This window comes from Sorex araneus, chromosome 1 (assembly GCF_027595985.1).
Source record: "Sorex araneus isolate mSorAra2 chromosome 1, mSorAra2.pri, whole genome shotgun sequence".
In the NCBI taxonomy this organism is placed as follows: Eukaryota; Metazoa; Chordata; class Mammalia; order Eulipotyphla; family Soricidae; genus Sorex; species Sorex araneus.
The window spans coordinates 105,592,120-105,607,698 of record NC_073302.1 but is presented as its reverse complement, the minus strand read 5'-3'; the positions used below and the strand labels follow the sequence as shown (position 1 = coordinate 105,607,698).

The 15,579-nt window shown below is 43.0% G+C and overlaps 1 protein-coding gene across 1 annotated transcript in view; it reads left to right on the top strand.

The window, feature by feature from the left end:
- The window catches only part of DNAH5 (dynein axonemal heavy chain 5), a 304,825-nt gene that overhangs the window by 154,606 nt on the left and 134,640 nt on the right, over positions 1–15,579 (top strand). Inside the window, exons 36-40 of the mRNA XM_055123648.1 lie at positions 2,813–2,991; positions 5,323–5,510; positions 5,824–6,018; positions 11,765–11,899; positions 13,369–13,476. Coding sequence (XP_054979623.1) covers positions 2,813–2,991; positions 5,323–5,510; positions 5,824–6,018; positions 11,765–11,899; positions 13,369–13,476 — 805 coding nt within the window. The remainder of the gene's footprint in view (positions 1–2,812; positions 2,992–5,322; positions 5,511–5,823; positions 6,019–11,764; positions 11,900–13,368; positions 13,477–15,579) is intronic.

The window sequence follows — 15,579 nt, the reverse complement described above, 5'->3', positions numbered from 1 at the left end:
ATCCATGGGTTATTTCTAGGTCTCCTCTTCCTTAGCTAATCAGCAGCATTGCACAGTTGACCCTTTGCTCCTTCCTGATTCATACCCTTGGAGTGACTTCAGGTAACTACATTTAGCTGTCTCTTCCCTGGGTTCTGGGCTATACTCTCTCCTACAGGTTCCTTCTTTATTGTCTTCATTGCATTTCATTATTTTTTAGGGTGAGGGGTGAGGGCATAGCTGGAGATACTCAGGGCTTACTCCTGGCTCTGCACTCAGGAATCACTCCTGGCAGTGCTTGGGGGACCATAGGGGATGCTGGGGATCAAACTCGGGTTGGCTGTGTACAAGGCTAGTACCCTATCCACTGGGCTGCTGCTCTCTCCCCAGTTGTCCTCGTCTCTAAATAGGGAGCTGTAGGTGTAAACTAGACCCGATTCCTGACTGAAGGGATCTATTGGGGGAAGAAGAATGACCATAACTGAGCTTCAGGAAGCTCCCCAAGTCACAGAAAAGCTCATCTTATGACAAAAGATGCCATTTTGACTTTTTAGAATATATTTATTCTGCATTGAAGTTACATGGTGCGACAGTCTGTGTATCAGGACTGTCTCAGAAAAAAACTGACATTTGTAGATACAGGGCACCATTTTTGAAAGCTGCAAAGTAATAGGAAAGTAAAACAGAAGGAATGGAGAGTCACAACAGGTAGAGCGCTCTGGGAAATGTGGATGAGTGTCTTGCGGGCGTCTCAAAGATCAGCACGTGCATCTGAGAGGCTCCTCCGGGAATAGTTTGGGAGCCAACAGTTGGTCTGCCGTCCCGCTTGGGGAAGCATCTTACCCAGTGTCCCCATCCACCTCTCAGATATAAACAGGATGACTTCTTTTAGGCAGCTCAACAAGTTGCTACTTCTTCAGTTTAAATGTAAATCTAATATGCCCTGGCTATGAGGAGGGTTAGAGTTTCTGGAGGTGGATTTCTTACCTTGCTAGTGAGGAGATGACCTTGCTTTAGGCACCTGAAGACCTACAGGTGGAGAGTCTGGGCTCGAGTCTCAGATCTTTCATCTCCATCTTGAGAAAAATCCTTTCATCTCCGGGTTTCTCACCTGTCATCTGTCAGCTGGGAAAGTACCTCAGGAGCTCTCCTGCCGGGTTCTTTAGCGGGGAAGAACTGAGATCTTGAGTGGAGACTGTTGCTACCACCCGAACTGCTCTGGAAGGGAGAATAAAAGTGTAAGAGAAGGAAGAGGAGTTTTGATGCAAAGGCAAAATCAAATCCAAGTAGTCCAGGTGACCTGGTTTTAAGCCGGTATGTCCCTCCATCACCTGCCTTTGTATACTCTGAGGGAAGCTGTTCCCAATGACACTGGGGCCCATGAGAATGTTAGAGGTGCGCTCTGCTTATTCCTGCCTCTCAGGCAAAGACAATCTCTTTAGAACTCTGAAGTCTTTTTCAAGTCCAGGTGACCGATTTTGCGTTTGGGTCTAAGAAAGGCAAAGCTTCATCTCTTATAAATGGTTCTCCTTTTTCCGTGCAGGGTGATGCTGGGAAATGGGGTAATTTATCAGTAAGGTATCAGGTTGAATGTTTTTCTTCACAGGCATGCTTGTATTCTCTCCCCAGAATATTTAATTTGTTATTACCATACAGTAAGATAGAGTAGCATGTAATACTTTATGGGAGCAATAAATACTCCCAGAAAGAGATTTAATATCTCTTTCTGATAGATTAAATCTCATCTTATCATTTGTCTTCAAATGCGGCAAATTATTGATTCAGACTCAAAAAAGGATTAACCTATTTTAATGGTTTCCCCCCTCCCCTTTATTTTTTATTTATAAAGAATACTATTTAAGTGGGCTGGAGTGATAGCACAGCGGGTAGGGCGTTTGCCTTGCGCATGGCCGACCCAGGTTCGATTCCTTCACCCCTCTCGGAGAACCTGGCAAGCTACCGAGAGTATCCCGCCCGCACAGCAGAGCCTGGCAAGTTCCCCATGGTGTATTTGATATGCCAAAAACAGTAACAACAAGTCTCACAATGGAGACGTTACTGGTGCCCACTCGAGCAAATCGATGAGCAACGGGATGACAGTGATACAGTGATACTGTGATACTGTTTAAGTATTTGTAAATTTCCATGAAAGTTATTGTCAATAATGTTTGGAAATGCCCAGGAATTATTCCATATTTCAAGATATTCAATATGCTACTATCATCAGAAAGCTGATTTGATCTTATTTTATTTTATTTTGCTTTGTGGGTCACACCTAACATAGGGGTTACTTCTGGCTCATGCACTCAGGAATTACTCCTGCAAGTGCTCGAGGGACCGTATGGGATACTGGGAATTGAACCCGGGTCAACTACATGCAAGGCAAATGCCATACCCGCTGTACTATCTTTCCAGCCCCTGATTTAACCTTTTAAAAAAGTTTCAAACTGACCATAGACCATGCAGTTCATTTTTTCTTAACACATGCTCATCTCCATCAGAATGCGCATATTTTAGGATGCAGTTTTGTAATTGTTATAGAGGGTCTGATCTTCTGTTTCTTTTGGGGGGTGGTGCACACCTGGTGGTGCCCAGGGACTGCTTGTGGGGCTCTCTTGCTTGGCGATGCTCCTGGCAGTGCTCACGGGGATCATGTGGCACTGGGGACCTAACCAGTGATGACCTCATGTGAGGCAAGTCTCTTGGTATCTCTACTCGCTCTCCAGCGCCTGGATCTTCTTTTAAGTGTCGGGAGGGTTCCGTCTTCTTAGATCTCGCAAGGCCGTCCGGGACGCCTTTGGGGGCGGCTGCAGTGATGCCACTTCCTGTCTAGGTGTTATATCACTCTGGCTCAAGCTCTTGGAATGAGCATGGGAGGAGCGCCAGCGGGACCTGCAGGAACAGGAAAAACAGAAACCACCAAGGACATGGGCCGATGTCTCGGGAAATACGTGGTGGTCTTCAACTGTTCAGACCAGATGGACTTCCGAGGCCTCGGGCGGATTTTCAAAGGTGAGGGCTCCATTTCCTTAGGCGGTGAAGAATTTCCACTCTCCCAAGGTTTCTTTCTCAATGATGGGCAATTGTAGAGTTTTCCAACTTCGTAAAAGAGTCAGTGAAAACCATAGTGGTTATCAGAGAGAAGCAGGGAGGGATGGGCAGAGGGGGACTGAGGGGCAGGGCAGCTGTGGAACTTGTGGTGACAATCATACACACGTTGAACCATGGCACTAAATTAGAAAAAAAGGAAATATTCATTCATTATACCATTATCTTCTTCCGAATGTTTGAAATTCTTTATGAGATTTATAAGCAGTTTATGAGATTGCAATGATTCACACGATATAATGTAGGAGGAAATGCTTACCCCTATCTGCTCCAGCGCACTGTTGATCACTCTTGGGGTCACTGTAGATCACTGTGGATCAAATCTAATGTGTAATACAAAAAAAGTATTACAATAATTTGCACCTCTTTTACTTCTGCTGAGGTTGATTACAAAGCAATAAAGCTCCCTATCGGCAGCTCAGAGCCAGGCCATAGTGTTCCCAAGGGAACAAAATGTCAAAACTTTCTAGGACATAAATAAGATTTATGCAGGTGAGCCCGGGACAATGTCTTGAATTGGACAGACAAGACTATTGTACCACCATAACAATAGGGTGTATTAAACCAGCAGGGCTGAAACTTGGGTGGAATTAGAGGGTATCAAGTTGAGTGAAAAAGCCAGAGACAGAAGGAAAAAAAACACCAGAAATGATCTTGTTTATCTGGGCTGCATAGAGAAGCAAGGAAAGGGTGTGGACAATATTGATTGATAATAACCCTTGGACTCTGGACTAGCTCAGGGCACACACACAGGGGATTAGAAGAATGATAAGGAGGATTAGAAGTAATACCAGGGCAGACTTGGAGGATCTAGGGCCTGCTGGTGGTGATACAATGAGATAACAGTAGCACTGTAGCACTGTCGTCCCATTGTTCATCGATTTTGCTCTAGCGGGCACCAGTAACATCTCCATTATGAGACTTGTTGTTACTGTTTTTGGCATATTGAATACGCCATGGGTAGCTTGCCAGGCTCTGCCGGGCGAACGGGATACTCTCGGTAGCTTGCCGGGCTCTCCGAGAGGGATGGAGGAATCAAACCCGGGTTGGCTGCATGCAAGGCGAACGCCCTACCTGCTGTGCTGTCACTCCAGTTCGAGGTAACAGTAGACAACACAATTATGAGACCCAATAAGGGTCTTTTTTTAACCATGGTGGGGCTTTGGGCTAGGGAAGGAAGCTCTGACTAGTGGTGGCGTGACAGAATGGGTGTCACAGGTATTTCAGTGGCTATGGTTTGCAGTCACTTTGTACATTAGTCTTATAAGCTTAAACATGGTTGGAACCATATTACCTAAATTGTAATAAAAGATATATATCTATAGATGGGTTCTTGTCTTCACTGTTATTTTGGTGAGTCTGGGGAGCACTGGGGGGACTGTTGGCCTACGGTGGTCAGGGTGGCCAGGCTGCCCTTGTCAGAGTTGGATATAGGAGACTGAAATGTGGGTCCAGTGGACTATGAAAGGGAAAGTTCACCGATGGACTTGGCCCTGCCCCAGGGTCCGTGTCCTTTCCCTCTCCCCTCCCACCCCTGCCATGGGCTGCCAGTGTACCTATGATAGGAGGGGGCCCGTGTTGGCAGATTCTGGATTACAGTCTTGAGTTCCACTTCCGTCTCACTTCTAAAACCTCAGGGGGCCCCTCTGGCCTAGGCGCTCACTGGGGTGCCTGTGGCTGCACAGGGGCCTTCCTACTCCCCGTAGCTGCTCAGCTCGCCGCCCTGGAGCTACAGAGGGAAAGAAAAGACCAGGATGAGGGAGATCCCTCAAAGGGCTGGTGCTTCTCTCTGTCTAAACTTAGAGTCTGGTGTCAGTGCCCAGCACCACAGACCCTGCAGAGTCATCCCCGAGCACTGAGGCAGGAGTAACCTGTGAGCACCACAAGGTGTGGCCCACCACCCAAAACAAACAAACAAAATCACAATAGAACACTCCCACTTACGATGAGAAAAGAAGTTCCTTTTGCGGGATACCTTGAATCGCTGTTGTGTAGCTCAGCGCTAATATCCCTTGCCTTGTCTAACGTCCCTTTATCATGGCAGATTGGGTGTTCAGAGATAAAGCACCAAATTGTGAGCAATTTTAGGGCTACTTTATACACGGTCTATTTGTTCAACTTGATTTTTGAGCACATTTATCTCTGGTTTGTCTTGGCAGCTTCACAATGCCCCTTTTTTTGTGGCTTTCCAAAATTATATGCTAATTGGATTTTCTGTTTAATTTCCTTTCTAAGGCCTGGCGCAGTCTGGCTCCTGGGGCTGTTTTGATGAATTTAACCGTATCGATCTACCAGTTCTCTCCGTCGCAGCCCAGCAAATTTCCATTATTCTGACGTGCAAAAAAGAGCGGAAAAAATCTTTTATTTTTACTGATGGAGATAATGTGACTATGAACCCGGAGTTTGGACTTTTTTTAACCATGGTAAGGCATCACAAGAAGAACCACCGTGTTTCAGCTGCTGTGCTATCACCATGCCCTTGGTCATCTAAGGGCAATTGAACATTGGGATTATAGGATTATACTTCCACCTCCTTTCAAAAACCACTAGTATCGAACACAACCCCAATGATGACTTCCGGGTGGAAGAGGGGCGTGGTATGCAAATGAACCTGATGATTGACATCCCTGGTTTGTTGTGCTCGCATCAGGACCATTTTCATATCCTGCAGATAACAGTGTACTGCAGCCTGATGGCCTCTCCTCCTCTTCTTTTTTTTTTTTTTTTTCTGTGCAGAACCCTGGCTATGCGGGGCGGCAAGAACTCCCTGAGAACTTGAAGATTAATTTCCGCTCTGTGGCCATGATGGTCCCTGACCGCCAGATCATCATCCGGGTGAAGCTGGCCAGCTGCGGCTTCATTGACAACGTTGTTTTGGCCAGGAAGTTCTTCACGCTCTACAAGCTGTGCGAGGAGCAGCTCTCCAAGCAGGTGCGGGGTTCCCACGGGCTCTCTCCACCCAGGCCTGCCTCTGCCTTGTCGTTGCGTGAGGTGCTCTCATTTTGAGAAACAGGACACCGGGGTTGGCAGGGTACCTCATGGATACAGAGCAGAAACTTGCTTCGTTACAAAAAAGTAATTGGAGATGCATAGTTTAATTTAGCCGGTCTATTTAAGGAACTGAAAAATGACCAAACAGACATGCGAAGTCAAGGCTGTCTGGATGTAAAAGGTGGAGTGTAAAAAACTAAAGCACGCCGAGGGGCGTGTGCACTCGCGGGCTCTCCGGGAGGCTCTGTTTTGCCGCCCGCGGTCGGTGCTCTGGAACCGCTGTGTATGGGCTGGATCGGGATGGCCGTTGGCCAAGGACAGGCGAAGGAAGAACGAGGACCAAGCTGGTTGCTGATTCGTTACCGTTTATTCAATCTTCCATCTTTCTCCTCTCCTGCACTCCCAGCTCCGGCCTCTCTCTGGATCAAGTGCTGCCTCTTTTCTCTAGTCTCTCCTCCTACTTGTCTCTCCCACCTTCCCTCTAGGCTACACCCAGCCAGGTAGCAAAATCAACATAAGAAAAGCCCTTCCTGAGGGCAGGGCATTCCAAAGCCCTTCCTGACTCTAAAGGTTTTTTTCCTTTCCTTAGTCTAAACACTCATTAACATCGTAATACTAGTTATTTTTGTATGGGCATAGCAGGAGATACATTGAGGCTTGCAAGGCAGCTCTCCTGGCAACATCTTGCCACAGACTCAGACCACAGCACTCAGGCCAGATTAATCATTCCTAACCCTAGCAGGGTCCGAATCTAGTTATCACTGTTTGGATCATGACAGCATTTGTCCATGACCAAGCTCTTAACTTATACTTAAGCATTAGGCACTTTGGCCAGGCCCATCTCGATACCAGGGTAGCACACAACTCACCGCTTGCCCTGGGTCCGTCTCGTCCCTCGTCGGGACCCTGCTTTTGGGGTGCTAGGAAGTAAGGGCAGCTGAGGCTTAGGTCGAGAGAACAGATGAAAATATCATGTAGAGTCAAATGACTACCAGGTTACAAAAGCATAGTATTTGCTAAGTCTTCCTGTGTCCATACAAAAAGGACATTGCTCTGAATAAACTATGCAAAGGACTCAAGGAGAAGAGAAAAACAATATTTACAAGTCAACAGAACACTAAGAAAGAAACTACAAATAAACAAAGAGGAGTGGGAGCACTGTAACGGGAGTAACCCAATAAACCTAAACTACCTGAGGCTATGTAATCCTACAGTAGAGAATCACACATATTCATGTTTGCTCTGTATCCCATTCAGACTTTCTTTTTTTTATTCACAAATGATTTATTTATTTATTTTTTAGTTTTAATTTTAATTTTTTAAATTTACCCTTTTATTGAATCACCATGTGGAAAGTTACAAAGCTTTCAGGTTTAAGTCTCAGTTATACAATGCTCGAACAGCCATCCCTTCCCAGTGCACATATTCCACCACCAGAATCACAGTAGACCTCCCCCACACCCCTGTGTAACCCATTCAGACTTTCACCAGAATCTGTGTTACCTGTCCTCAGGGTTTCCAAGACTGCTCAATCACTTCACTCAACTATGGGACCAAGCTTTGCTAATTGTCTTCTCTGCGACTTCCTTGCAAGTTTCTTGTACGGTTTGCAGTAGCAGGTTCTGATATCATGGACTTTCAGAGTCTGGAAGTATGGGAATTGTCTGTTACGCCCATGTTAGTTATATATTTTTGAGTAACAGCGTCTCTACACTCAGTATTTCTTTTTGCTGGGTGCCACACCCAGCTGTGCTCAGGGTGTACTGACTCTGTGCTCAAAGCTCACCCTGATGGTGCTCATGGGATCATGCGTGCTGCCAGGGGTCAGACCCAGATCCGCTGTGTGCAAGACAAGTGCCTTGCTTGTTGTACTCTATTTCCAGCCCAATCACATTTAATACTTTCAAATCATATATTTTAAATAATTTTCTGTGGGTTGAGAACCTTGGCGTAGCTCACTCGGGCTCTTTACTTTGAGCTTCGATGAAGCTGCTATTAAACCTCAGCTGTGCTATGGTTTCACCTGATGCCTGAGTGTGGAAAGATCTGCTCCCAAGACATCATGAGCAGAATTCTGTTCCTTGAGGTTGTAAGATGAAGGGATTTAAGTTCTTGCTGACTGCCAGATGTGCAAGACTTCCTTCAGTTCCTATAGAATGCATGCAGATCATTGCTACATGAGTGTCCCAGCACAATCTCTTGTCTCTTGCTTTCACGAAGAGGCTCCAATAATCTACTCAGATTTCTATCTCCATAGAAGCCAAACCAATAGGATCATCTCCTCCTCCTCCTCCTCCTCCTCCTCCTCCTCCTCTCTGAGTCATGGAGATTGAAAGTTCCATTAATTTACTCTCTCCAGAAATGGGATCCAGGACAGCAAGTGGCATAGTGTCAAAGTTCATATAGGTTCCAATCTGGGTCTGAGAACCAGGGGCACTGAGGGCAGGAGAAGCTGGATATTCCCCCTTTGTCTCTGCCCAGCAGAGGGAGGGGGAATCCAACTGTCTTCCATGGTTTTGAATGATGCTGTCAAAGGTTGTCTGAGTCCCTTCCATACTGAAGAGAAGCATCTGCCTTGCTCACTCTGGTTCATGGGTTATCTCGTCTAAACACCTTCATGGATACCTTCATGAGGAATGTTTAGCTGGGGGTTGACACGTAAAACCTTCACAAGTTGTCTATGATGTGACCATAGCAAAGGTCTTACTTGAGGGTATAAATCTAAGTGAAACAATTGAAAGTAAAATGATTTTTTTTATATGGAAGTAAAGGAAAAAGACAGTTGGACAGCTATAGCAAAAGAAGAACAAACCCTTAAACTGTAAGAATGAAATGCTGGTTATGTGGAAGGGAAGTGGCGGGGGAATGAATAGCCGGGTAAGGGGATTAATTATATAGAAGATAGAAACTGGTCTTCAGGTGGTGCTAGGCAATGCTGAGCATACTTACAGTGCTGTGCAATGGGGTTCTAACTTCTGCAGCGCAAAGCTGCATCTCTGCATCTGTATACCCATCAAATATCGATTCCTCTCTCCCCCTTAGCCCCAGGAAATCACTTTCATGTTTTTTGTTTCCAATCATTTGACTACTTTGCGACCTCATAAAGTGGAATCATACAGTATTTATCATTCGGTGGCAGGATTATTTTACTTAGCATGATGATCTCAAGGTCCACCTGTGGTGTGGCATGTGACAATATTTACTTCCTTATGTGTATGCCATGTTTTATTTATCCACTCATCTCTTGATACGTATTTTATTTGCAGCCACCTCTTGGCTATTGTGAATACTGTTGCCAGAACATGGGTGTGAAAATGTTCCCTTGAGACCCTGATTTCAATTCTTTTGGATATGTACCAGTGGTGGGATTGCTAGACCATAGGGTAGTTTAATTAAATTTATTTTTATTTATTTATTTATTTCATTTTATTATTATTTTTGGAAGGAGGGTGAGTAAAGTCATTTGGCATTCATCTCTGCCCTGATTGTTTTTTGGAAGGAGGAAGGCATAGCTGGCAGTCCTCAGGGATGACTCCTGGTTCTGTGCTCAGGGTTCACTCCTGGACAGACCCGGGGAATTAGGTGATGGGGCTAGAACCCGGCTTGGTTGACTGTAAGGCAGATGCTTTCCCTGCTGTACTGTCTCTCCAGACCTCATATGGCAGTTCAGTTTCATTTTAAATTATTTTATTATTATTATTTTTAAACTTTTTATTAAATCACCATGTGAAAAGTTACAAGTTCTCAGGTTTATGTCTCAGTTATACAATATTCAAACACCATCCCTTCACCAGTGTCCATATTCCACCACCAAAAACCCCAGTATACCCCCGCCCCCACCCCCTACCCCCTACTGTATAACTAATAAATTTCACTTCATTTTCTCTTTACCTTGATTATGTTCCATATTTCAACACAAAACTCACTATAGTTGTTGGAGTTTCCACCCAAGAGAGACAGACCTACTACCAAGGAAGCATTTGATAATTAGTTTTCCATTGCTGGAAATGAAGAGATATGTAGCCCCACTGCTCCAAGTACATAACTCTTTTTTTTTCCTTTTTCCTTTTATTTTTTTCCCCCTCATCCCCCTTCCCGCGCCTCATAGTATGGTGTACGCCACACCGTGTTTCTCCCTGAAAATGGGAAACAACCTGGAAAGAGGGATATTTCCTCTTCTCGGCCAGCGTGGGGCTTTTGCTTAGTTCACAGTCCAGAGAGGTGGCTGCTACATTAATAACCTTCAATATTTCAACAAAAACTTACTGTTATTATTTAGAGTTTCCCTCCCAAGTCAGACCAGTTCAAGAGGAACCGTTTTATATTGCTGACAATTATAGATGTTAAGACTTTGGATATCTGTATAAAGTCCAGGGAAAATTCTGCCAGAAATTGCATAGCCCAGCTCACAGTCCCAGTGCATTGCTGTAAGAAGTCTCTGGAACCAAAGTCTTTAGGTGCAGAGGGTCCGCTTCACTCTCAGCAGCTCCGAATTTATCTGGGCCGAGGGTGTGCTGGTTACACCCCCTTCCCATGAGTACCTGGGAGCCCCAAGTGTAAAAATCGAATACCTCTGGGTTAGAAGTCTTAGAAGATGGCGCCTGCCACGTGGGTGCCGCCAGGCCGCCGCTGTTTTCCGTGCAGGAAGACAGGGTGGGGAGGAAAAAATGCACCTCCGGCAGCACAGAGTTGTAGCCCAGTTCGCAGTCCCAGTGCATTGCTATTAGATGCGGCGCTGGATGCCTGAATGTGTTAGGTCTCTGGAATCAAAGTCTTTAGGCACAGAGGCTCCCTCATTTTAAATTATTTTAAGGAAACAACATGCTGTTTTTCTTTGTCATTGAGTAATTGGTTTACAACTACTCATTTTATATGTGCTGAAATATGATGTGATTAATTTTTCATAAATATAAGGGGACTGGAGCGATAGCAAACACCCAGGGTGTGTGCTTTGCACGTGGCCGACCCAGATTCGATTCCTCCATCCCTCTCAGAGAGCCCGGCAAGCTACTGGTGCTTGCTGGTACCATTACTGGTGCCTGCTTGAGCAAATTGATGAACAATGGGGCTACAATGCTATATTTGAAGGAATAATATATGGGATTGTCTTTTAGAGTTGTCATTTTTTTCCTTTTCTTGAGTAATACTAAATATTAATACCAATGTGTTCATTTATAGTAAATACAGCTATAGTAAATAAATTAGCATTAATATAATATTAATATCTGTTTATTAAGCCCGAATATCATTACTTTTATTTCTTCCTTCATACCAGATCTTTTCACTAATCTGTAATATATGTATAGCTGTTACACATGAGGTCTCAATTTGATTCTGGTACAGAATTTAGCTTTAGTGGTATGAAGATATTTTCTCCTGTACGATTGATTAAGGTAAAACTCGAGGGGATGCCTATACTCCAAGAAGACAGTTGCTGCTTTCTCCTTGTCAAGATGTATCTGTTCTGATTTAAGGCTTAAGTTAATGACTGGGGAACTGAATGAATATTTTCTATTTGGTACAAGGGCATATTGAGAAAAATGTGTTACAGCTCTGTTGACTTAAGCTTTCTAAAAGCAAATCAGCATTTATTCACAACTGCAAATAGGTTTCCTGTCAAATGTGTGGTTTCCATGGGTAGTAAGTTAGTACCGAGAGTAAGTCTGGTATACCCCAACATTTTCAGGTGCATTATGACTTCGGCCTGCGTAACATTCTGTCAGTTCTTCGAACACTGGGGGCAGCCAAGAGAGCAAACCCCACGGATACGGAGTCCACGACGGTCATGCGTGTGTTACGGGACATGAACCTTTCCAAGCTGGTAAGATGCCCAGGAGGCTGGTCCACCTACTGAGACCCCAGTTTAACAACCAGACACAAATGATATTTGGGAATATCTACTTAAAATGCTCATTTAGAGTCAGAAAGAGAGGGACAGACATAGAAGGACTGCACTCATTTGTGGAATAGAAAATTACATAATCTGAGACTGACACCCAAGGACAGTAGAGACAAGGGCCAGGAAGATTGCTTCATAGCTGGAAGCCTGCCTCATGAGTTGGGGGAGAAGGCAGCTGGGATAGAGAAGGGATCACTAAGTCAATGATGGTTGGAGGGATCGTTCAGGATGGGAGATGTGTGCTGAAAGTAGATAAAGGACCAAACGTGATAACCTCTCAGTATCTGTATTGCAAACCCTAATGCCCCAAAGTAGAGAGAGAGTACGGGGGAAATTGTCTGCCATAGAGGCAGGGGGAGGGTTGGGAAGGGGGGTGGAATACTGGGGATATTGGTGGTGGAAAATGTGGACTAGTGGAATGATGTGTGTTCAATCATTGTATGACTGAAACTCAAACATGAAATTTTTGTAACTGTATTTTACAGTGACTCAATAAAATAATGCTCATTTAAAATGTTTTGATAGCAGATAAAGCAATGAAGAGCCTAATTCTATGTTACACTTTTTAAGAAGTCCTTTTTGTTATGATATAGTCTAAAATAATTTTCCTTCAATAAAAACTTAAATGGTTTTAAATAAATCTACATATTGTTTCTAAAACACCTTGTATCAAATTTTTATTTTTGATATTTCAAACTAAATGCTCAGCTCTTTCAGTTTGCAGAGTTTGGCAAGAAATTTTATATAATTTTACAATGATGCAGTAATTTTATACTTTTGTGTCATAATAGAAGCTGGAAATCATTTTATATCAGTGAATTTAAGTACAAGCTGACAACATAATATTTTTATTTCAAAATAAGAAAAGCAAATGGCAAATGGCAAACTTGCTACTATCTCTCACTAAAAAATATTTTCAATTTAAATGAGAAATTTTTTGACTATATAATAACTTCCTAAGTTGGTTATTTTATGCAAAGGTTGTCTTGGAGGCAATTATTTTTTTGCTCATATTTCTTTTATTTTATTCTTCCCTTTTTGTTCTATTTTAAAACACCTCTAATTTGTAGAGATATTATTCAACTTCAGTAAAAGGTGGTATTTTACTTGTTAAAGGTTAATGTAAAATAATTGGGAATGTTGTGAGAATTTTCAGTAATCTGTACATAGCTATGGTTGTGCCAAATACAGCTTTTTTCTTGGAGGGCAGAACACCCGGAGGTTAATGTTTACTCCTCTCCACTCAGGGATCACTCCTGGCAGCGCTCAGGGGACCATATGCGATGCCAGGGTTTGAATTTGGGTCATCTGCATGCAAGGCAAGGGCCTTACCTACTATACTTTCTTCTGACCCCCAGTGATCTTCTTATTCTTTCTCTCTCTCCCTTTAGATCGATGAGGATGAGCCCTTATTTCTGAGTTTGATTGAAGATCTCTTTCCCAACATTCTTCTGGACAAGGCAGGTTACCCTGAACTGGAAGCGGCCATTGGCAGACAGGTAATCCGTCTCATCTGGTACGGAGAACGCTGCCTGTCTCATCTGAACTCAGTGGGAACCAGGTGGGGGTGGTGGGGACCCCGTCAGTTGACATTTGGGGCTGCAAGCCCTGCATGGCGTGAAGCCTAGTCACCATCGCACGGCTGGGTGGCCATATTCTGGAGGCCCCATTACGGATGGGGACCACCCTTCGGCAGATTCTTGGCAATGCGATGGGGTGATGGGGTTTGTGAGGCCCTGCTGGCTGCTCCCCTGTGCTTGGCTGTGTCTGGGGTTTGCCACGTCGCTTTGCTCTCTAGGCTCCTGTCTCTGCAGTGAGTTCATATAACTCAGCAGTAATTTTCAGCCCCGAGCCTAGTAATTTGTTCCTCAGTCTTTGGGAGAACCTACCAGAATCTGCAAATCATTAGGTAACTGCATTTCCAGTGATAGTTGGTTCAGCTTTAACTCTTCCTCAGACTGAAAATGAATCACGCCTGCATTTATCTCACTTGACTTTTCTATGAGGAAGAGTTTGGAATTTTTTTTTTTAATGGAAGTAGTCTTTAACTCATATTTATTAAATGCATTTCAAATCTTTGAAGATATTTGTAATAAAAATCAAATTTGCTTGTATTTAATGGATCTCCTGCTTTAAGAGATTGGTATAAGAAAGTCTTAATTTACCTCCTAATGCGGTAGCTATTTTGTAAATGGTTTCTTCATCACACGGCTAAATTAAATGTAGCATTGCCTGTAAAGCTAAGCACAAAGTCATTTATAAGGTGTCTTTTACATTAGTGATTTGTGCCATATGAAAAATCTTTAAAAAGCAAAATTAGCATCAAGAGATATGTGATTATTATGCAAAAGTTATTTAACTAAAATAAAAGCATCATTTATAGTGGATTTAAGTATAACATGATGGTTTTAAAAGCACAGGGACTAAATTTTATGGACAGAAACTCTTAGCTTCTTAGGTTAGGGAAATCACTATGCCTCTCTATATCACAGGTTTCTTATGTATAGAATAAAGATACCATAGTACCAACTTAATAATATTGTAATGAAGATTAAACTTAAAATAGTGTTTGTTGTCAAGTAACTTCCATAAATGGTTGATATCATTTTTATAAGTGATTCCATAAATGACCCATAAATGAGTCTAGAAATGATATTATTCCATAAGTAGATTCCATATATGACTGATATTATTCCATGATTCTGTAAATGATCATAAATGGAATAATTCCATAAGTGATTGATAAGAATGATTCAGTACATTGAAGATATTGCTTAAAGTGTTTATATTGGCATTTTAGTCAATATGATGTGCTAGAAAATTTGACATCCTTTACTTAATTACCTATTTAATGTGTTAAAGTTGAAGTAGCATTGGTTTATAACATGATATGAGCATTTCAAATCAATACCTCTATATACTCAGTTTTTCACTGAAAGTCTAGTTCCAACCTTCCCTGTTTCATTGACCCTTTTTATAGGATTTATCTGCCTCTTTTCTCCTTCCCTTTGGCAACTTCTTATTTGATTGTAGAGTCTAAAAGTGAACTTTGGTTAGCTGACTTCATCCACTTGTTTTATTTCTTTGTGTCATAGATGGGAGAGTAATCATGCCATGTTTGTCTTTCTCTGTCTCACTTATTTCTCTTACCTACTGGGTTGCCTATATTGTTTCGAAGGGCAGGACTTCTTTTTTCTTTTTTGGGCCACACCTGTAGATGCTCAAGAGCTACTACTCCTGGCTTTACACTCAGGAATTACTCCTAGCAGTGCTCGGGGAACTATATGGAATACTGGGAATTGGACTTGGGTGGGCCATGTGCAAGGCAAACGCCCTACCTGCTGTACTATCACTCTGGCCCCCAAAAGGAGGACTTCTTTTCTTTTCTCTTCTTTTTTCTTTTCTTTTCCTTTCCTTCCCTTCCCTTCCCTTCCCTTCTCTTTTCTTTTTTCTTTTCTTTTCTTTTCTTTTCTTTTTTCATTTTTTAAAAAGCTGAGTCCTGAACTTTTCCTACCTCTGACTACATTTTCAGTCTCCACCTTTGAAGTTAAGCTTTTAGAACACATTTGATATTTGAGTTTCTATTTCTAATCATTCATAAG